The sequence below is a fragment of the Meleagris gallopavo genome, chromosome 3 (assembly GCF_000146605.3).
Source record: "Meleagris gallopavo isolate NT-WF06-2002-E0010 breed Aviagen turkey brand Nicholas breeding stock chromosome 3, Turkey_5.1, whole genome shotgun sequence".
Classification (NCBI taxonomy): Eukaryota; Metazoa; Chordata; class Aves; order Galliformes; family Phasianidae; genus Meleagris; species Meleagris gallopavo.
This window is the reverse complement of record NC_015013.2, coordinates 91303506-91327358: the sequence shown is the minus strand read 5'-3', so window position 1 is coordinate 91327358 and position 23853 is coordinate 91303506. Positions and strand designations below refer to the sequence as shown.

General features: G+C 36.0%; 1 protein-coding gene across 1 annotated transcript in view; it reads left to right on the top strand.

Annotated features, from left to right (window-relative positions):
• LOC100550950 (zinc finger protein ZFAT) overlaps nucleotides 1-23853 on the top strand; it is a 41962-nt gene that overhangs the window by 4529 nt on the left and 13580 nt on the right. The window contains exons 2-6 of the mRNA XM_019614393.1: nucleotides 2802-3062; nucleotides 12548-12721; nucleotides 16952-17102; nucleotides 17372-18837; nucleotides 20021-20253. Of these exons, the coding sequence (XP_019469938.1) occupies nucleotides 2802-3062; nucleotides 12548-12721; nucleotides 16952-17102; nucleotides 17372-18837; nucleotides 20021-20253 (2285 nt within the window). The remainder of the gene's footprint in view (nucleotides 1-2801; nucleotides 3063-12547; nucleotides 12722-16951; nucleotides 17103-17371; nucleotides 18838-20020; nucleotides 20254-23853) is intronic.

Genomic DNA, 23853 nt, shown 5'->3' with positions numbered 1-23853 from the left:
AAGAAAAAAGAAAAGAATATTATACTGGGATTTAATTACTTATAGTAACTTAAGCAGTATCTGCATTCCTCATACTATGCCTGACACGTGGGTTGACCTTTTTGCAGGTTGACATTGAAATGTTGTTGGTTTTTTTAATTGCAAGTTAATTTCTTTAGCTCAAGGCATCAAATACTGTTTTTTTTTACAGTGGTAACAAAGAGCAGTTTTGAGAGTACTGAAATCACCTTTCTCTATTTGGTGGTAATTGGCACTTCCTGGAGTGCAGTAGCACAGAAATTCAGAGTGCTGCTGCTCATGAATAGTTGCAAAAGGTGATGTGAGAAAAGTGGTTGTTTTTTTTCATTTGTAATGGAGCTTTTAGTTTTCTTATGACATATTTAAGTAGATGGATACTCAAACACCACTATAATAAGACAGTATGCTTTCTTGTTCACTTGATATCAATTACATGATTATCTCAAAACTGTGGTCTCTGTGTGTGGGTTTTTGTTTGTCTGAAATACTTAAGGGAAGTGATGAATGGATTTAGAAATGATGCTCCTACCACCTCCTGTTCTCTTGCATCTTCCCTTTAGATTCTTTGAGGTCATTTATTTTTCCGTATGTTTTAAGTCAACCAATTTAGCAGGGGCTTTTGGCATATCTGCTTGAAAATCATATGTTTTACATGATTTGGGGGATTTTTATATTGTCAGTCTCAGTTTACCAGATAGAAAATAGGCTACTGACTTATAAATATTTGATAAAAAGATTTGGACGATTCTTAATCTTCGGTTTTGGTGAAAGTTCCTGGAATAAAAGCACTGTGAGCTTTTCACGAAGAGGAAGATTTGAGTTACACTGCCAGTCTGTTTTAGCTTGAATAATCTCAAGACCTTTTCACACGTTCGGAATTGCAGTGGTTACTTAATTACTGGGCATTTCTCTCTCTCTGAAGCCGGAAGACATAATTCATACTTTTCCCATCTGAGCCAAGCAGAGAGAGAGAACAGCCATAAGTTTTTGAGAGAAATAATTTTATTTTTATTTTTTGCACGAGTCTCATATTTTGGAAACAAATGGTAAGAATGCTTTCAGGGACCTCTTTGCTGTTGTCACCATAAGCTGACATGTACATCAGATTTCCTTTTTTTCCCTTTTCTTTCTAGACCATGAAATACAAGGTTACTGGCAAAACTTGCTAGTCCCTTGTTTTTCTGTATGATATTACAAAGATGATGGCTGACAGGGACTTCATACACCTTCTATTTCACTTAGCACTTTAGCACACTTAGCATTTTTATGCACATTATACTGTAGTTTTTGTTTTTAGCTTGTTGGTCGTTGTGTTTTGCAATTACAGTGACTATATCAAAGTCTTTGCCTTTTAATTTTCAAAGCTGAACATCACTGCATATTTCTGAAGGCTCTTAAAAGGCAGCCCCAGTCACACTGGGATCCAGAGAGTATTCAGGCCTTGTATGATCTGAAGTGCATTCTGGAGAGTGCTTTCTATGTTCATTCAATATAAAAGACCATAGGTGTCTAATATTTGATAAAATGAATGTTAAAGGTCTGGAAGAAGCTTGACTCCCTCCTGTTCCTCTACATACCATCAGACAAACTCTTTTACATACACACTAGTTTTTCTTTCTCAGAACTATGCAGAAATAGATCTGATATTTTACCAGATGCCTGCTCAGAAGTAAATACATGCTGGAAAAGCTAGCACGCTTTGCTCTTGAGGAACTGAGCTTCTTGCAGAAGAGCAGATACAAAGTAATTAAAATACATACAGTAACAATCAGGTAATTCCTCAAATAGTACAGTGTAAAGAATAAAAAGTGCTGGAGGGTAACAAGAAAGATAAAGAGCAACTCTTTTAATTGTATAAACAATTACACCAGAGTAACTGATAGCTAGGATGAAATTTCTGAAAAGTACTTGGACACTGTCTGGAAAATTCCTCTTCTCTTAGTATTGGCTTTCATTAATTAGAAGTTTTATGCTGATCTAACTGGTTCTGTCACTCTGAGTACATCTGACTATATCTGTCTGTGAGAGTCTGATAGCAGAGTTGCTTTTTGAGTGATCAGAGCAGTCCAAAGCGAGAGATAGGAGCATGAAGCTAGAAAGTGTTAATAATAAAGAATCATGGGAATTTCAGAATCATAGAATCACAGAGTGATTGGAGTTGCAATGGATCTTAAGGACCATCTGGTTCCATCTCCATGTCATGGGTCAGGACACCTTCCACTAGGTCAGGGTGCTCAAAGCCCCATCTAACCTGGCCTTGAATGAAGATGTCATTGGCTCACATTATTAAAAGAAAAATGAAGTTATGGTTTTAAAAGATAAAGTGCTTTTCTCTGAATGCATCTCAACTGCTTAAACAATTTATTTGAGAGTGATTTAAATTAAAATGAGATATTATTTATGGAGTGTCAGCATGGTGGAGCAATTCTGTAGAATATGCCTGCTGATACAATTATTCAATAATGTAAAAGAATGCTTGCAGTGTGATTTCTGTAAAGTTGTAGTACTCTGATATCTGTCAATCTCAGTAACATATTATTGCTTTGTGACTAGCAGAAATGCTAACAAATGTCATTGCTTAAAAGTAAATCTGTGTGAAAGTAATCTTTTTTTTTTTAAGCTTTAGGGGTAGAGACTCTGAACCTTCATTTAATATTGCTCCTTTTCAAAGAGCTGGTGGATATTAGTTACTGGAGTAACCCTATGAGATTGCATTGTAGCTTGTTTTTAACTCTTAATTTCCTTTTTCTTTTTTCTTTTTCCTTTTTTTTTTTTTCCCCTAGAGCTTCTTGCAGTGAAGAAGAAAAGGGGCAGGCCAAAAGGTTCTACTAAGAAGTTATGTGTGGATGAAGATGTTGCAGAAAATAACTCTGTTCTGAATGAAGAAGCTCTGCCTGGGACAGAAGAAGGACCAGAAGTGGCTGAAGTCTCACCAGGCAGCTTGGAATGTAGGAAATGCAATCGGAAGTTCTCTAATATGCGTCAGCTGAGGAAACATATCTGCATTATTGTTTTGAATGAAGGAGAAGAGGAAGGAGATGGAGGTAAAGAATACCCATTAAAAAGATACAAAGCATATTGTGAACCAGTGTTTTTCCATCTTATAACCTGATTACTCCTAGACATTAATGTTGATTTTCAATAGAAGAGAATGGACTGTTTCTTGTAATGTTAAAAGCATGTTGAAACAAAACTGAGAATAAAGTTAGACATTTCTTTTTTTCTTCCAAAAATTCCGAAGGCTCATTACATTATTAGTCTTAGACTCACTAAAATGCTTATTTTTCACAAGAAACTGTTATGAGCAAAGGATTGCAGTTTTCTAATGGGAACTGATATAGCAACATAGGTGGATATCATGCATAATGAAGAGGTATGATTCCATAGAAATGTTTCTGTCATTTCACTTGGGAAACCTGAATTTTGTTCTATTCTTGTGATAGACAAAAGGAATGCCTTTCAGGATGGCTTGCTATATTGTATGAAAAGTAATGCAAAGCTCACCTCTTCTATTTTACAAAAGTTTTTGTATCATAGAATGGCTTAGGTTGGAGGGGACCTTAACAGTCATCTGGTTCCAACTCTCCTGCTATGGACAGGGTTGCCATCCACTATATCAGGCTGCCCAGCGCCCCATCCAACCTGGCCTTGAATGCTTACAGGGATGAGGCATCCACAACTTCTGGGCAATGTGTTTCAGCACCTCACCACCTTCTGAGTTAAGAATTTCTTCCTAATGCCTAAACAAAATCTTCTCTCATGTAGTTTAAAGCCATTCTTCCTTATCCTTTCACTGTCAGACCATGTTGTCTCTTGCTTTTAAGATCCCTTCAAGTACTGGAAGGCCACAGTGAGGTGTCCTCAGAGCCTTCTCTTCTCCAAGCTAAACAAGCCGAACTTCTTCAACCTTTCTTCATAGGAGAGGTGCTCCAGCCCTCTTGTCATCTTTGTGGCTCACTTCTGGACCTACTCCAACACCTCCATATCCTTTCTGTACTGAGGACCCTGCACCTGGGTGCATCACTCCAGATGGGGACTTACAAGGGCAGAGTAGAGGGGGACAGTCACCTCCCTCTCCTTGCTGACCACTCCTCTTTTGATGCTGCCCAGGTACAGTTGGCCTTCCAGGCTGCAAGGGCACACTGCTGGCTCAGGTCCAGTTTTTTGTCCATCAGGATCCATGGGTTCTTTTCTGCATGGCTGTTCTGAGTGAGTTCCTCTCCCAGTTTGTACTCATTTCTGGGGTTGCTTCCACCTAAGTGCAACACCTTACACTTGACCGTGTTAAACCTCATTAGGATCTCATGAGCCCACTTTTTGAGCTTTTCAATATTCTTCTAGATGGCATCTCTTCCCTCTATTATGTCAGCTGCACCTCTCAGCTTGGTATCTTCAGGAAACTTGCTCAGAGTACACTTGATCCCAGTGTGTATATTGTCAATAACGATTTAAGAGTAGTAGGTCCAAGGTGGACTTCTGGGAGACACTGCTTGTGACTGACCTTCACCTGGACATAGAGCTGTTGACTACAATCCTCTGACTGTGACCTTCCAACCAATTCTTTATCCACTGAATAGTTTAGCCTTGAATTTTTTTCTTTAGCTGCATTGTTTAACATGCATTGCGTATTGCTGTGTTGATCCTACTTAGAGACAGTATTTGGCATTGCTTTTTTTTCTATTTTTCTATTACTGTTTTGTGTCCACTCTATCGTTATGATACACAGTGAGCGTGACTGCATTTTGCTTCCAGTGAATTGTGTAGTTTAACCCCTGTGGCTATGACTAATTTATTTAAAATGGGTTTGGAATATGTTGACAGCACAGAAACTCTTACCTGATTGTTTTGGGTTTTTTTCTGATACATGTAGAGACATTCACTCCAGCAGTCTCATTTCTGAGAATGCAAGTGTCTGTGTGCTTTGCTGTTTGTATGTGTGCTAGGTACAATGTTAGCATTTGCATCATTTTGTCAATGTTGCCTATTTTGCATGCCCTTTTAAAATAAAAAAGTGTCAGCTCAAATTAACTGCACTAGATCTGTTAGCTCATTAAAGCTGCTAAGTCTTATCTGGATCTGTTTTGCTACAAAACGCATTGGCAGGTTTCTCAAAGTAAATTGCTTAGTCTTTTCCTTTAAATAAGAAAACAGCCTCAATTTTATGTGAATGGAACAATTTTTATTCATGTTCTGGCAAAAGCAAATCAGTCAAGGAAAAAAAATGTCATTCTTGAACAACAAACAGTGAGGGCTTTTAGTTGTTGATGTCTAATGCAGATAGAGTGCCTCCAGCCCTAAGTTTCATACTTAGATGGCAAACTGTGAAGATATTAAGCACCATTTTTTAACTTGAAGGAATAATTGTTTACATTACACCTGGGCAATTCTGTCTTCAGTCATCTACTGTTAGTTATCCCATCGTGGGAGAACTTTTCACCTCTCACTTTGATCTATGAACTGCTTTGGAATACCTTTTCAGTTTTAGAATGTTTAGATAAAAGTAGCATGCATGTTGTTATTATCCTTTGAGAATGTGATTAGATTGAGTAGCTCAAAGCTTTTTGATGAGTGGACCAAAACAATATTATTTATCATAGCTTTATTGTCTTACCAGCTCAGAAAATATGTTCTCTAAACTTGTAGCTTTTGGAATATTATTATCAGACTCAATTTTCATTACAAATAAAGTTTTGAGGATGAAAAGTGAACAAAAAAATCTAAAAGGCAAAGAAATAATGTAATAGTAAATGTCTTTTTATCTGTTCACATAATTTCATGGAGACCTGTTCATACATGTACAAATATGCCAAGATTCAAAGTGGCTGAAGTTGTTTACAAGAGCTTGTGCACTAGAGGTTTCACCCATATCAATGAAAGCTGTTAATCTCATTAGTTCACCTAAGTGAGCTACAAAGCTGTCTAGTTTTCTACCTGTTGGTATGTTCTGTGTTAATGAGTTTGAGTGCACTATTGCACCATCAGTGAAATGGTGCTATTTCTGCATTGTTCTCTAAACCTGATCCTGCACTTTTCGTTGGGTGCCATTTTATTGTCTAATTCTGGTAAATGGTTAATAGTCCTGTATTAACTTCTTGCCTGAAGTTCATAGTCACAATTTAGAAATCTTCATGTTTGCTTTCAGATTTTTCTTTTCTACTAGGAGCCTTAAATAACAGACTAACTAGATGATGGAAATTGCTTATGCATCTGATCACTTATATAATTCTTCCCAGCAACTCTGCTGTCCCTGTTTTGAGATAAAGGAGTGGAAATACAGGCATCTTTGATTTAGGCAGTGGCACAAAAATATTTTTTTTGTGTGTGGCTTTTATGTTTATAATGTTCAAGAAATATTATAGTCACTTGAGTAGACACGTTTGATGTCAACAATTTCTAGAGTAAGCTATCAGTGAGACAAAACTTCTCGAAGTTATACATTTTAGTGCATGTGAGAAAAGCAGTACTGAAACTTCTGGCTTAATGACATTTCTCTATTGTTGGTGTTCATAGAGTTGGGTGGAGAATTTTGTTGAGGCTCTTGGAACCTTCCAGTTAAAATATCCTTTCTTATTTCGGACACAGAGGTTAGAATAGGTGGCCAAAAATAGTAAAGACTTTTGACAGCAAGTTCTTTATTTTTTATCCTCTTGCTGAATGCATATGGGTTTTTCCCCACCCTTTTTTTCCCACTGTTAAACTTTTGTCATTCCAACTTCTAATTGCTTTTGTTTCTCCACTGCTTCTGGGATTTTTTTTCTATTGTTTTCATCTATCATCTTTTTCATTTCTTGCAAAGTTTATCAGTGTATGGATATCTGTTATCTGGATATATTACTAATAATAAAAATATGTTTTCACTTTGTACTGAATTTGGCTGGGATGGAATTAGTTTTCTTCAAGTGACTCATAATGTGCTATGCTTTTGATATATGACCAAAATAATGCTGTTGACACACTAGTGTTTTAGCTAGTGCTAAAATATACTAAACTTAAATATTGAGATGCTATATATTGATATTTTGTGTGATATTCTTTACTGAGAGGAACGTAAGTGTATTGAGCTGAAGTTAAACTATCAGGAAAGTTTTCCAAATAATAAAACATGTTGCTCTTTTTTATAGATCCCTAAGGGAAGTAATGAAACACTTAGCATATTGGAGGTTTAAAACTGCAATGGATAAACAACTATAAAACTGTATTGAAGCAACAATATCTGTTGGTCTGAGAAGTAATTGAAATAATTTCTCACTGAAATGGTCCTTTCCCTTTTTCAGGAGTCATCAAGCCTTACTGGTTGCTGAATTCCTCTGTGCAGTTAATATGCTTCTTTAATACGTAATGATTACCTTCACCTCACAATCATAGAATTGTTACTGTTGGAAGGGATTTTTAAGGTCATCTACTTCAACTCCCTGCAATGAACTTCTCTGAGGATCCTGCTAGATCAGGTTCCTCAGAGACCCATCCAGCTCTTGCTTACAAATGCTCCAAACATCTACTCAGTAAACTTTATTTAATACAGGGTTTATCTGCCTAAGTAGGTTGCTTTGATTTAAGCAGTTATGTAAACACTTACTTTTGTTTTTGTTTGGTTAAGCTAAATTGGAGTTTCTTACTAATGGGTTGGTGGGAGATACCATCCGTTCTTTTTGTCCTAAGACAAAGTTGGATGAGTTGAGAAATGTTTCTGAATAGGTAAATAAAAAGGAGATGCTAGAGTTCCTGCACTGCAATGCAATGGTTTGGGGATTTTGACTTTTCCTGGATTGGATCAGTTCCCCAGCTCCTGCCTCTGCACTCAATTGTTTAGAGAAAACAAGAGAACGAGATTAATTTAACCAGCCTCCCCTTTCCACTCTGCAGCTTATGTGAATCTCTGGGAGTTATAGGAGTGGATGTTTGATGTCTGGAAATGGGATTTGGATGGAAGATAGATTGCAGCAGTGGACAGCCCACCTCTCTTCTCTGGAGTAAATTACTTCACACTAACTAAAAGGATTTTTAATTTTGGTTAAAGAAGTGCCTTTGTCAATACAGAGAAACTTGCAACAGTTCCAGTACACAATTTAAAAAAAATTAAGTCAAAAAGTACAACTTTTTAAGTTAAAAAGTAAGCATACTCAGGCAACTTAAGAAATTATCCTTAAGAAGTTATATTTCTGCTGGAACAGTATAATAGACTTTGTAAGTGCTTCTGATCTGTTAAAATTAACTTCTGGTGATTCATCAGATTTTATTGCAACAGTCTAGTTATTCTTTTAGACCTTTTCAAGAGAGTCATAGAGAATTTGGAGCCTTCAGAATTCTTAAAAATGACACTTCAGCCTTAGTTTTAAACTTCTTTACCATCAACTGGATTCTCATTTACATGAATTCTCTTTGCAAGTAGTGTGCCAGTCTCTGCAAGAAAAACAATTACATGTATTCATTTTGACTGCCTACTATACTCTTACTGCTATGAAATATCAGTATGTTCTAGGGAAAAAAACAATAATTTTAATGAAGATTAGTTTAAAAACATGCCAATTAGGGATGTGTTGCTGTGCCTGTGAAACACAGTCCAATTATGAAAGCAGACAGCAGTACTTTTCAATTAAAGACTTAAACAGAAGCAAAGGACAGGTGAACAGCCTGGTTCAACAGGACTTTGAAACTATTGGTTCATTTGGTGTTGTCAGTTTTCCTCATCAGCACAGCCATGACCGCTCCTTAAATGCGTTAAAAAATTGGGGCACTGCGTTGTGTTCCTTGCACAAACACAGAGAGAATTTAACATGCCTCTTGCTAGGTAAGGAAGGTCAGTCTATTTGTCTGTTGAGTCAGAGTGCTGTCAAAGTGCTGAGCTGACTGCTTAGCAAGGGAGATGCAAAGTGAGGCAGTTTATCTAAATAAATCTGTTTATGAGCAAGCAAAGATTCGTACGATTTGGAGAAACCTTGCTTAGCTACTTTGAGTTGCGTAGACTTCATTTGTTCCTAAATCATCTCAAAATCACTGCTGGATGCTTTTTCAATGCAATAAGAATAGTAGCAGGTGAATGTGTGAAAAGATCAAAGACTGTTGTGAAAGATCAAGACTGATTTTGACTCTCTAATCTCTAGTGAGAACTATAATTTCTGCAAGGAAGATGTCTAAATGACTGTGATAGAAAGCTATCCTGTATTATGGAAAGGCAATGCCCTGTAGTCACAGCTGAAGCTCATCTATTTCATAAAAACATACTTTTGTCTCCCTCTGTTCTTTTTCTAAAAGACCACCTAGTTCAGGTTGGTTTTGTTTGGTTGTTTTTTTATGTGGAGAGAGTTCAGGAAGAAAGCAGCTGTCATTAGGAAGTAAGATGTTTTTGCTTGGTGATGTGATGGAGAGTGGTTTGATATTTTTATGTCTCTTTCAGGTTACATGCAGAATGCAGCATAGTTGTGCTTGTACAAAAATGTATTGGTCATACATGCGGCCTCTGGTCCTTACCAACAAACAGCTTCTGGAAGATGCTTGTTCCTCTCAGAAGGAGGGAGAATAGGCTTCAGTGTGGATTAGTGAGTGGATTTTGAAGTTAAGTACCAGAACTTGACTTTACGTAGAGAGGAAGGAAGGCTTTGTGTTTTGCATGTATCATTTGAATGTTGATCATGTTCATACAAATATTCAGCACTAGTTCAAGATGTATCATAGATAAATCAGGTGTATTTTCTCTCTTACTTGCTTTTGGCCAAATCTGTGTGCCGGGTTTTCTGTATTACAGGGGTCTGCACTCAGTGCCTTCCTAGCACCTATGCATGAGCTGATTCTAGTCCTGATAATAGATTTTTCTCAGCTTGAAGGTGGAAGCTGAGATGCAAGTCTTTGCTTGAAGTATTTACCAGCTTTGTATTTATTATGTATTATGTAAAAATCGCTTCTTAATAAAATTTCTGGAGTTTGTTTTATAGGCAGGGAATTACAGTCAGCTATGTTTATTGTAATAGATCTGTTCTAGTACTTTTCCTCATTGACCCTTGATCAAACTGAATCAATTAGCAAACTGCTCTGCCTAATAGAAGCGTAATTAGGAAAGAAAAGCAGCAAGTAATATTTGTTAGCTTGTTAAGGTTGTAGTTTTCATTAGTGTTGATGAACCAACAAACTCAACTGACACAACTCTGTCGCTCAACTGACTTGACTCTGTCCTTCTCTTACTAATTTTTATTTTAAAAAACAACAATAACAAAAACAAAGTAGAATCCTAGTATTCTAAAGTTTATAGAGTTACAACTTAAACGTGAAAAGATCAGTCCAAAAAGTCTCCTGGTCTCTCTCATTACTCTCTCATTAAACGGACTCTTGCTTTTTAATGGTTAGGAAAGAAGACTAGGGAGTAGGGTGCTTGGAATCATGTTCCTATCATCGTTTCACTATGCTACCCTAAGCAAAATGGGGAAACTTCTGTTGTTATTATCACATCTTTTGCTTCAGTCAGTAGTTCTGGATTTTTCTTAGCTATAAACATGCAAAATGCCTTTTGTTCACAGGCATAGCAAATAATTTTCACTAAATTAATGCCCACTGAATGTGACAGTGTAATCAACTCAGTCAACTTCTGTATTTGTTGTTTAATAATACATAAATCAACCTCAGTGAAATACAGTTCAACAGGCAGCTTGCATGCTGATGTATTCTTTTCCTCTGTGAAGCAGGTAAGATTTTTGTGATCCACTCCTGCTGTGATATTTGTAAAGATGTATTCTTGGTAGTAAAGTAATGGAGGCGGTTTCATGAAGGAAACATGGGAAAAATACACTGTCAGTAAGCTGCCACGCACCCTTCATCCCACTGCACAAGAAGTGTCTGCCAGAATGGGGTTGTATCTTCATATTTAAATATCCCTTTGGAGTATTGCAGTGAAATGTTGCTGTTAGAATTACTCAGTTTCAATATCGGTCAATAAATTACAACTGTTCTAAGGAAGTAAATGGGGATATAATGAGATTCTTTGTGCTTATAAAGTAGTAATAATTTCCAGAACCGTTGAAATCTACAGTGAAAAATTGTTGTTGAGGAGAGCAATACATAAATGAATTTTTCTAATGCAGTCTAAACTAACTCCCACATACTTTCTTTCCTTCTAGTTTTGCATTTAGTTAGAGGAATTGCAAATTAGCCAAATGCTACTTACCTTGCTACCTGTGCTGCTTTAGTTTGTGCTTGTTCCATTTTTTTTTCTTTTTTTTTAAGAATTGCCTTTTGTCTCTATCTCCTTTTTTTTCCCCATGATTTTGGAACCAGAAGCTGAGCTGAGTATTAACAGATTACAAAATATTACTGAAATTAGAGCACAGCGATTTCCATGTAGCATCTCATGCTACTGCTTTTGCTATTTACATGTTATAAAGGACTGAACAAACTACAGCTTGTGCTGTTACTGATTTATTTTTATACATTGTGTTCTTATCCCAGCACAGCAGCTACAGCCTTCTGTGCATATACACTGCATACTCTGGAGATTGTGTCAGCTGCTTTAGATTCAGAAAAAAAAAAAAAAAAGTCTGAAATTCAGTGGGTTCATTTATAATTTTCTTTCTTCAGTTTTGAGCTTTCTTTACTCATTACCTCTGGAATATTTGTATAATATCCTAATTTGTCATGAGAGTTTCTCTAGCCTGTATTTCCAATCATTTCATCTAATACAAGGAATGTTTTGAGTATAAACTTGAACCACTCTTTTTAAAATTCGAATCCTTTATTTATAAGCACTTCTAGAAACAAATCTCAGTAAGGAATTCCTAATTTGCTCTAAGGAGAAAGAACCTCAAGAAAGAACTGAGCTGATCACATATGTGTTATTTCAGATGAGTGTTTTGTAGACATTGTTACTTTCTAGGTAGCAGGTCCAAAAGTTACCCAGTTTAAGAATAGGAATGCATTCTGAACAGCAGAAGACAGAGGGTCATTTAAAAGTGCAGACCTTCAAAAGGCAAAGTTAAAGCTCAAGAGTTAGACTGAACCAAATAAACTATTTTGAACCTTGGTGTTCAATGCTGAAAAAGAGAAGTATGTTTCTGTCTATTGATTCATTGTAATGGTTGGGGGAAAAAGCCTAACCCGAAGAGGTTGTACAAACATTTTCCATTAAATATGATGGGTAGTGAATCAAGTACAAGGATGAATAATCCTGAAGTCACTGGGATGTGACTTCAAGGAGAAAAATGATTTGTTCTTTAATGATTAAATCATAAGAAGTTGTTCCAGGTTTGTAGAATTTTCACAAAAATCCACAATAATATTAAGATAATTTAGGAACAGAAATGTTTCTGTGAGTCTAACTTTTGTTATTAGTTTATTTCTACTTCCTTTATTTGTATCGTTATCACATTTTTTATTAATGAAAGCAAAAAAATAATTCCCTTTAGGGATTCATGCAGCACACCTGGTTTAAATAATATGCAGTATTTTCTATAGTAGCATTCATTTTCTTCTGTAGTGTTCATAACTATTACCTGCATTTCTTTTGCATGTAGTTATATATATATTTTCTTTGATGTTTGCTCTTTAGGTAATGATTCTGACGTTGACCTTGACAGGAAGGAAGATGAGCGAGAAAAAACTCCAAAGAGGCCCAGAGTACAGAAAACAGAGAAAACTCCATCGACTAAGGAGACTGAGCAGGTTCCAGGGGCTAAAAATCCTATAATAAGTGTGGTTTTGACAGCCCATGAAGCTATTCCAGGTATTCAGAATCACCGATTAGTTAATCTAAATTTTTTTTTGTTTATCTTGACACCATATAAAAGAGAAATTGGTCTATACTGAAATGCTTAGGGTACATGCTATCTGAAAAATCAAGTATTTAGTTATTTGGTCATTTTGATGTAGAATCTCTGTGTCTGGCATCAGGATCATTGTAGAGCTACTTTATAGGTTACATATATGCTGGGAAAAGACTTTGTGGACCTGAATGTATTTATCCGCATTAACGTGAGCTATGTTGAGTCTGTGAGGGGTTTTAAAGAAGAAAAGGAAATATCATCGAACAAGAAAAAAAAAAGTAATTTTTCTCTGATTGTATCTTTATTTCAGCTCTTGACTCTTTATATATTTATGATAAATATAAATTTGATTATGAAAACACAAACAGCTTAGTGTATATAGAACTTGATACTTATGTTTACAAATAGATTGATAGGAAATTTATATTTCAAAATCACATGAAGTTTCTATTCAGTAGTTAAAAGGTTCTTCATCTGTAATTTTGCGTAGAGCCTTTGCATTGTAGGATTTTGAAATAATTTCAAACTTAGACTTGTATTTGCCTGTTGATATAAACTTGGTACTTACCTGAATGACAAAATACCTTTTTAGCAGTTTTGTGCATTATTTTCAGTTTTGTAGCCTTTATTGTTCCCTTTGCTGTTGCTAATAGTTTTGAACAGTTGTTTTGCTTACACATCTCAGAACAATTAGAGTGTATTTATTTATTTTAATGTTGTGGGTTGGAAAATACCTGGATTTTTCACTAACCACAGTCCTGATCCTTTTGTTGGACGTGACCTTGAACTTGTTCTTACCTGTAGCTGAGCACTCATTTTCCCCACTGTCTCTGCCATCTATTTAGCTTCTTCCCACCACATTCAGCTTCTTCTTCCATCCTGGCCCAATCCCCTCACTGCCACATTGAAGGCTCCCTTTTATGCCTTCTGGTGCTTTGTCCAAACAGAAACTGTTGGTAAAGGGACTCATGTAGTTGTTGGTTACTGGATTTATACGTGAACAGTCGCCAAACAGAACTTCTGGGGAAGAGCTGTAATTTGGCTCTTCTCTGTCCAGGTGCTAAATTTTATGAACATTGTAACAATTTTTGTCTTTGAGAACTCCACCTTTCTGTTAGTAAGTAAACAATTTTTTCAAGAGGGAAAGAAAAGACATGATAGGTAATGCTATCAAAGCCCCATTTTCATAGGAAACTAGCCTAACGAGGTAAATACCGAGAATAAAAATAATATACAAAGCATGTGAAGACAGAAAGGAAATGAATATTTAGGGATGTCTGTTACCTTAATTACTACCTGGTAATTTTTTCTTTAACGTGAAGTTTTTGTTTTCTTCTTTCTATGCTTTTTAAATTATGCAGAATGTTAAATAAGTTCAATTTGGGAGCAGTTGGTGCACAGGAGGTTTCATTCAAAAGTCTGTAATGGATTGAAGAGAATGACAGTTAAATGTGGATTTGAAGCTGTTTTTGACTATCTTTTCATTTACTTGATTGACAGTTAGTAATCTAGTAATTTGGAAGGTCCCAGGTAGAATATATAAAATAAAAAGGTAATTGCTATTATAGCAGTTATGAATTATCATCCAGAATTTGCAAATGCTGAAAGCTTAGAAGATATTTTTAGCATTTTTAAATTCTGGTTGTGGTTATGGTCAATGATTCTGTGTCCAGGTGGAGGCTCATAATGAGCAATGTCCCCTAGGGGATCCATCTTGGGACCAGTACTCTATAACATTCTTATCAGTGACATAGATGATGGGATTGAGTGCACCCTCAGCAAGTTTGCTGATGACACCAAGCTGAGTGGTGTGGTTGATACAGCAGAAGGAAGGGATGCCATTCAGAGGGACCTTGAGAAACTCAAAAGATGTGCTTTTGTGAACCTAATGATGTTCACCAGAGCAAAGTGCAAGATTTTGCACATGGGTCAGGGTAATCCCAGATATGTATATAAACTAGGAGAAGAACTCCTTGAGAGTAGTCCTACTGAGAAAGACATAGGGTCCTGATTGATGGAAAACTTAACATGAGTTGGCAGTGTGTGCTTGCAGCCTCGAAGGCCAATGGTATCCTGGGTGCCATCAGAAGAAGGGTTGGCCAGCAGGGAGAGGGAGGTGATTGTCCCTCTTACTCTGTCCCATCTGGAGTACTGCATCCAAGTCTGGGCTCCCGGCACAGGAAGGGTATGGAACTTTTAGAGAGGGTCCAGAGGAGGGCTATGAAGATGATCAGAGGGCTGGAGCACTCTCCTATAAGACAGGCTGAAGGAGTTAGGCTTGTTCAACCTGGAAAAGAGAAGGCTGCAGGGAGACCTCATTGCAGCATTCCAATATTTAAGGAGAATTTATAAACAAGAGGGAAATTAACTTTTTACCTGGATAGATTATTTCTTTCTAGATGGAACAAGAAGGATTTTAATTTCATTCTATTATTAACGGAGCAAACACTCTTTGAATGTTTTTGCTTTTTATTCATGTGTTTAATTTTGTGAATACTTATATTCTTGCTGTTAGCATATATATAATGTGTTGATTATGTCTTTGTAGGCTCCTATGTCTTTGTAAAATTATTTGGTTCGTACTTGGCTTCTATTTAGGTGCATTAAAATGAGATTAAATACAAATGTACTATCCAGGAAAAAGGAAATAAAGTGAAATATACTGAATTTCAGTTTTACATGAAGTTATTAAGTTCATTTTTTAATTCAAAGATATTTTCATGTGCAGCCTTACTTGCTTCTCTATTGTCTGTATATCTTAGAACAGTCTTTATTTATAGGTCCAGCAATACTTTTTTTCCTAGGGGCTATCTATTACTACATATTTAATGCATTGTTTTCTCTTCATTACTCAGTATATGGTCCTTGCTTACTGTTTGTTTTTCTGTATCAGCCCTGGAATTAATTTTTATTATCTTCAGATATTTTTCTGAAGTACTTGTTAGTTGAATACGAGAATTTCACAACTATATATATATACTTGTAATATATATGTTAATAAATAAATAAGTATACATATTACCACTTAGAAACTTAGTAATATTCTCATTTAAAACACGAGTAGATAAATTACAGTTTGACTGTGAAATTAAAAGGGAGGGGATCAATCAATAATGAATGCTTGGTTTGATATACTTGAGATTTCTCTTTGCACTGTAAATTAATATTTATGTGATTATCTTCAGTGCTAAATGCTAGTGGATGCTAAAGTGGATACTTGACATTGAATATTTTCCATCCAATTGTTTAGGGAAGGGAAAAGAAAAGGAAAAAAAAAAGTTAAATAATCTCAATCACGTCTCAAAATGTCCTAATTCTGCCTCTTTTAGTGAAAGCTCTATGGGATAGTATCTGATCTTTTTTGCATTAAACGAAGCCCTTTTACTTCTGTTTTTAATGGGGATTTATAAGTGCACATAGCATGTATTCTTTTGTTCTGAGTGGATGGCAGTTAGTCCCAAAACATAAGCAATAAAAATTTGTTCAAGGAAATTTTGTCTGGACTTTCAAATATAGACAAAACAGTGTCTTCTTCCCCAGCCTCATTTGTGGAACCGATTCAGCAGTTGATGTTTTCAATAGTATTATGAGACAGAAACTGATAATTAAAATTGAGTTTTGCAAACTTATTTTTTTAAAGATGGAAATAATTGGATATGGGATCTCATAGTAATAGGCATCAGGCACTTCTGTAATTCTGCAAAACCAATAATTCTGTCGTGTAATTTAAGTAGATCTTTGATGTGAATACTGATATCTTCTGGAATTGTACCCATCATCCTATGCACATGTACCTGTCATTGTATGCATATGAATTTAAAAATAGAAACTTGAATAGTTGAACCAGTAATTACTGAGTTTAATGTTTTATCGGGCAGTGTGACAGTAGGACAGATTTTAAAAAAGGTATATTTAGACTAGTCACGAGGAAGAAATTCTTTCCTATGAGAGTGGTGAGGAACTGAAACAGGTTGCACAAAGAAACTGTGTATGGCTCATTCCTGGAAGTTCTCACAGCCAAGTTGGATGGGGCTTTGGGCAACTTGATTTAATGGAAGTGGGGTTGGAAGTAGACAATTGTTAAATGCCCCTTCCAACCTAAAGCATTTAATGATTTACACTCATGTATTATAGATAATTCAGAATTTAGTCAAGTATTGTGAACAAACATATTTTATTCTTTCTTTTAGGAGCCACAAAAATTGTTCCAGTTGAGGCTGCTCCCCAAGAAAGTGAACCCAATACTCCAGAAACAGTGGTTCAAGACCCATCACACCGAAGAGGATATCAAGAATATGCAATTCAACAGACGCCCTATGAGCAGACAATGAAATCAAGCAGGTAATTTTGAAGTATTTATTGTTAATTCATACAAGATATTTCATTTTCATTAAAATGAATAGGGAAGCTTTGCATTCATATTTTCTGAGTCTTTTCAATAAAGGAACAGCTAAAAATACTCTATGCGTAGGTTGTAGAATTTAAAAAGCTGACAAAGAGTATCTCTTTATAATAAATACAGGTAATTATTTGTGTCTACTATGAATATCTATGAAATATTTGATACCAAGTTTCAATATTTTAAATACAGCTATTTTTGTTTCTTTTAGGTTAGGTCCAACTCAACTGAAGATCTTTACATGTGAATACTGCAATAAGGTGTTCAAATTCAAACACTCCCTCCAAGCGCATTTGAGGATTCATACAAATGAAAAACCATACAAGTGTTCATACTGCAATTATGCCAGTGCAATCAAAGCCAATCTTAATGTTCACATGCGGAAACATACAGGGGAGAAATTTAGCTGTGACTATTGTACGTTCACATGTCTCAGCAAAGGCCATCTCAAAGTCCATATTGAAAGAGTTCACAAGAAAATAAAGCAGCATTGTCGCTTCTGCAAAAAGAAATACTCAGATGTTAAAAATTTGATCAAGCATATCAAGGAAACACATGACCTTCAAGATAAGAAGGTGAAAGATGTTTTTGACGAGCTTCGCTTGATGACAAGAGAGGGCAAAAGACAACTTCTTTATGACTGCCATATTTGTGAACGCAAATTTAAAAATGAACTCGATCGAGACCGTCACATGCTTGTCCATGGTGATGAAAGGCCCTTTGCTTGTGAGCTCTGTGGTCATGGAGCAACTAAATACCAAGCTCTTGAGCTTCATGTTCGCAAACACCCATTTGTCTATGTGTGTTCTGTGTGCCTGATGAAATTTGTCAGTTCTGTAAGACTCCGTGCTCACATCAAAGAAGTACATGCAGATTTGCAGGAAACTTCTGTTTTTAATAGTTCTATCAATCAAAGTTTCTGCCTGCTTGAGCCAGGAGGTGATATACAGCCAGAAGCACTTGGTGAACAGCTATCACAAACTGCAGATGAATTGACTATGATGAGTACTAATGCTGTTACCACACCATCTACTTGCACAGATGAATCGATAGCTGCAGATGTGAACCATAATGATCAGCATAATGGTGACTTAAAAACTAATTCCGTTTCTTCCTTAGAATGTGAAAATCCTCTGGTAGAGAACATAGGAGAGACTGTCTGTGAGGCATCAACAGAGACAGCAGTCACAAACATTCAATCCTGTGTAATGTCAGATTGCTTTCTGCTGAAAAATGGCACCTCTGCTCCTGATGAGTTAAAAGATTCTGCTGCACATGGAGAAGAATCTGATCACTGCAGTTCTGTAAATGAACAGGGTGAAGAAATTCAGCTTTTGTTCTCTGAGGATGCAAGTTTAAATGTGAGTCAAAACAGTGCAGTGACTGAGGATCTTTCAGTTTCTGAAGAGAAAAATCAGTCTGTTTCTTCTAGTGAATCAGAAACAAGCAATCCATCAGTTCAGAACTCAACAGGAACAACTGACCCTTTGCTAGCACCAGATGCTAATGCAGCCGTCAGTCCACAGGCAGCCTCTTCTGATGCAGATAAATCAGATAATCGGAGCGGAGCTGTTGCCTTTATGCAGATCTTGAATAGCTTACAGAAGAGACAAATGAACACAGAGTTGTGTGAGAGGATAAGGAAGGTTTATGGAGATTTGGAATGTGAATACTGTGGTAAGAAGCAGTACAAAGATGTGGGGGGTTTTGTTTCCTTTTTTTTTTAATGTTATATGATGGACTGTCTTTCTCCTACTTCTCTGGTTTATAGTTTTTGGTAAATTTGTGTATCTTTGCATCAGTATTTTTTAGTTTGGTATGGACTGTGGAGTTCAGGGTAGTTTAACCTGGGCTGTATAAACAAAATGAAATGATTCAAATCCCCTCATAAAACAGTCATAGAATATAGTAAAGCAGAGCTTTGCCTTAATTGATTTTCTGTTGATTTGAAGTTTAATAGAACTGGATAGATTCTTTTTGCCTGTGTGCCTTACCCTACCTCAGAACTTTCACTGGGGCTGAGCAGAACAGACCTAATTGTCTGTGATGAGCATCAGCCAGTCTGGGTTTTAGCACCGAAGCTTCGTTATTGTCTTAGTGTAAAATTCAGTTTTTGTTGTAAAGCATGGAGTGATGTACAATCATACAAATTATGTACAATGGATACATTAGCTGATATTTTTTTAACCATTTTCTCTGACAATGAAAATTTTCATTATGTGGTTTAAGATCAGCACTATTCTGATTTTAATTGATTTTTGTATTTATTGAAGTGAGAAGACTATACATCCCCATTTATCCCAACTGCAATTTTTTTAGCTGACACAGCTGGAGTGAAATAATTGGGATTTTTCTCATAGTCTCCCTTTTTCAGAAGGGAAAGGAGTCAAAGTTTTTGATTTTAAATTGTTGGTTGTAAACACCATAAGATATGTTTTATTTATATGCGTTTTTCTTTTTTTGGTGCCATTGTGTCAAAAGAACTTTGAGGAAGGAGTAGAATGAAGGGAAGTACAAAAAAGATTTCCCACAATCTCTTCTACTGAGCAGCTGAACTCAGAATCTTCATTTAGAAGAGATACAAAGGACTTCCTCATTAGAAAAAAGATCATTTATAGGTAATGGAGTTGCACTTGCTGTTTCAGGATGTATGACAAACCTTTTTAGACAAAAACATTTTTGTAAACATTTTTGTTAGTAGACCCTTTAACATGATTTTTTTTCCTTTTTTTTTTCTCCCAGTCAGACGGGATGCAATTCAAGCAGCATGATTTGTTGTAAAACAAAATTAGGTATGCATTGGAATTTCCATTAACGATTGCTTAGAAATAATTCTCTCCATGTCTGGTTTTATTTTCAGGCAAGTTATTTTGGTACCAAGTACATTATGACATGCATGTTCGTACGCACACTCGAGAACATTTATATTATTGCTCCCAGTGCAGTTACTCTTCCATCACCAAAAACTGCCTTAAGCGTCACGTCATTCAAAAACACAGCAATATTTTGCTGAAATGTCCTACAGAACATTGTGACTACTCTACTCCAGATAAATACAAGCTACAGGCACATCTTAAAGTTCATTCTGAGCTGGTAAGTAACCAAAACTAACAAGCCAACTAGTATGTTTATCTCAATTCAGTGTCATCTCCTTGGTGTTTGGAATCATGTGGCAATGCCTGAAGATACAAGAGCTGTAACCTGAGCACATGAGTACTTCTGTCTGCCTGAGTAGTGTTAGATGACTTGGTTATATGAGCTAGACCAAGTATATATTCAGAATCATAGAATCATTCTGGTTGGAGAAGACCACTAAGATCATTTTGTGCAACCATCAAACCATCACTGCCATACCCACTAAACCATGTCCCTCAGTGCCACGACTACCCTTCTCTTGAAAACCACCAGGATCAGAGACTCCACCATTTCCCTAAGTTTGATCACTCTTATTGCAGCTTCCCATATAGTATGTTGGTATCCACTTTGTCCCTTCAGTTTTCCCAATATTCTCAAATTCTTTGCTTTTCTTTACTTCATTCCTTGGAGGCAGATCCTTTCCTTCTCACAGAGATTATTGTGGTAAAATGAATATTTATTTCTCTCTTAATTATTATAGCAAAGTTTATATTGCTGAAAAGCTTTTTTATAAATATTGTTTAGCAATAGTTCTAACTAGTTGCAGCCCATCTATTTGACCAACCACCTATTTTCTTTAGTGGCTATGAAGGTGAAGAATTCTGATATTAAAGTTTCGTCTTAGTCAGTGAATGCCCATTGCAGTTGCTTTTTTGCATTAGAAGAGGTAGAAGAGGGATGCTTTCAAGTGCCTTGTTGTGTGTTTTCTTTGAGACTATGGTATGGACTGCGTGCTGGATTGGGAACCCTCTTTCTCTAAAACACAACTTGGTGATACTTCTCTGATCTAACATTATCACATGAATAATGCAGAATGCACCACTTACTGGCATGTTTCTCCTAATCACATGAGAAAATAACATCACAACGCTTAAACTACTGTGATAAGCGTTGGTGGTGCATTCTATCTTTACAAGTGTAATGTTTGAATTAAGGATTCGTGGTAATTTTTCCCCAGATGTGGACAATTTCTAGCTACTAAATGAGCATGGCTGCTTCGAAAAGATGTTTACATATCAGCCTAATGTTTTCAGGTCATCTGCATTTTGCGGGTAGGCTCTTGGCAAATGTTTCCAACAACTGAAGTTATTTTAAAGGTATTTTTACTCTGATTAAGTAATAGTCTTTTGGAACTGCAGGAGAGCTTTAAAAACCAACAACCGGAAAAACAAACAAAAATAAACCACAAGCAAACAACCAAACTAGCCATAGATGACATAAAAGAAAGGTTTATTTTCCTCTTTATCCCAGAATATTGCTGATATTTTGATCAATCCGAATTCATTATAAATTATATGAGAAAGCCATGAAACATATATTTTTTAGGCTTCTTTTGGATTTATTAAATTTATAATGTGCACCTGATGGGAAAAATCTGTGTAAATGATGTCTGAGACTACTGTAAAAAAAGAGCCTAAAATTAGACTTCCGTGTCCTTATCCTTTTTTTTTCAAGTGTGATAAATATCCGACAGCTCCCACCAGGAGGATCATTTACATGACACTAAATGGAACTGAGAAAATGCATTTCATAATTAAAAACATTATGAAAGTGAGCTCTTTCAAAATTATGCTTAGTGATGCTTACTGCAAAATCTATTTGAGTATTTAAATGAATTGAAAAAATCATTTATTAGCATTTACTCAGTAACTAGCCTTGGCAATGCTCTTATTGGTCCTTTGGCCCACTGCTTGATATATATACTTAGTGCATGCCTTCAGTAAATGGGGCTGCTCATCCAAAATACAGTACTTCAAAAAAGTAGGCACAGACAAATACAGAAAGCTACTTTAATGTTAGTTTTCATTTGCAAAATTAGTACTTAATAAATATTAATGTTAAAAGTTCCCCAGTGATAGCCAGTATGAAAATCTCAGTTTCTTATACAGATGCGCGTATTTCATTAGATTTTTCCTGGCTGCTTTTCAGCTGGATTCCTGTTTTGTTTGATGAACAGGATAAATGATGATTATTAAAAAGCAACTTTGTGCTCATCCCTGTCACTCAGTTATAGCACCCATCATTTCCTCTGTACTGATAAACATCACAGAGAAGTTTGTGTCTGAAGTTATTACAAATCTGTGAGTGATGCTCCAAGATAAACACGGCTGGAGTTCTGATCCAGAATTGGAGTTTAGATCCAGAACACCTACCTATACTTTGGTGACTACAAGTACTTCATGTACATTTCTGGATGCAAAAAATTGTTGTTTGGAAGGTTGCTCAGAAATTTCATTATGCTGCTAACTTTAATAATAGCATAGTTTGAGCTTTGGGTCGTAAGTTAATACTTGTGCTCTTATTGTTCATTTCCCTCTCCTGAGGAGTGTCATTTTCACACTACTGATCTGGCTGTGGTACTTCTAGATCTGGGATATTTGCCACTGTGTAGTCAAGAATGCAAGGTAATGAACAGAGAAAGAATTAACCAAACTTGTGTCTGGCCACTCAGTTGGAAAATGGCTTTTGTTCTTGATGCTGGCTTCCATAAGAAGTTTCAGCTGGCCATTTATTTTTCTAAGCAGTTATTTCATGAAAAAATGCATAAAAAATACTGCTATCATCTTGTGAGCTGTAATAAAGTCTGTCTAGCCTTTTACAATTTTTTAAGTAATTTCCTTCATATGTGTATGTGACCACTTTCTGGGTGCATCAGAAAGTTAGTTGCAGTTTAACAGTGACATTAGCTTAATTCAGGAATCTTGAAAAATTTCAGTTTGAGCATCATGACAAGTTTTGGTGAGGATTTCTACACTTCTTCACTCATCACAAGTTTAACTCAGGAGCCCTATTTTATTTTTTATGTTAGTATTTAAATATTTTTGTTGATTTGAGTAGGTGGAGGAGTAGGCATTATCTCTACATTATTGAACAATAATTTTTTTGTAATTAACAAATTGAGAACTTCTGCTGGCTTCTGCTCTTAGATTAGTGCAGATGCACAGGAGTTCAGAGTAGCTCATTCCTTACTACAAGAAGGCTTGTGATTGCATTTCCACTCCAGCTATAGCTCCAGGAATTCTATCTGAGGATGTAGTAACACTGGAAGATGCTTGACTTTGCAAGATTATGAGTAGCTTCATCATAATTTTTCTTCCACATGAAAGAAGTGTATCATCTATGGAGAAAACAAAAAGAACAAAAATGTTCAAGTACCAAGCTATCAAAATGCATAAAGATTTAAATACTGGAAAGAGAAAACAGCGTGGGAGGAGAGTTAAATAAAGTCATTTTAGGACTGTACGTGCTGCTTTGCTCTTCACAGTGTTTTGGTTTTAAGGCAGTAAAACTTACTGTGATGCTAGCATAGATACCTTCTGTAATTTGTCTCTTTCTTCAGTCATCAACTTCTGTGCAGAGCTTTGATTTTCACTCCTTTGTTTTTAGTTTTATTCTTTATTTTGCTGCTCTGACGTACATATTATTTTTGGTGTAGAAGCATCTTTGTCTTAACAAATTACTTTTCACATCTGTAAAATCTTGTATTCTTTTCAGTGTTTAATATAATAAAGCAGGAAGAGTTGAGACAGTCAGATACTGCAGTATGGGGAGGAAATG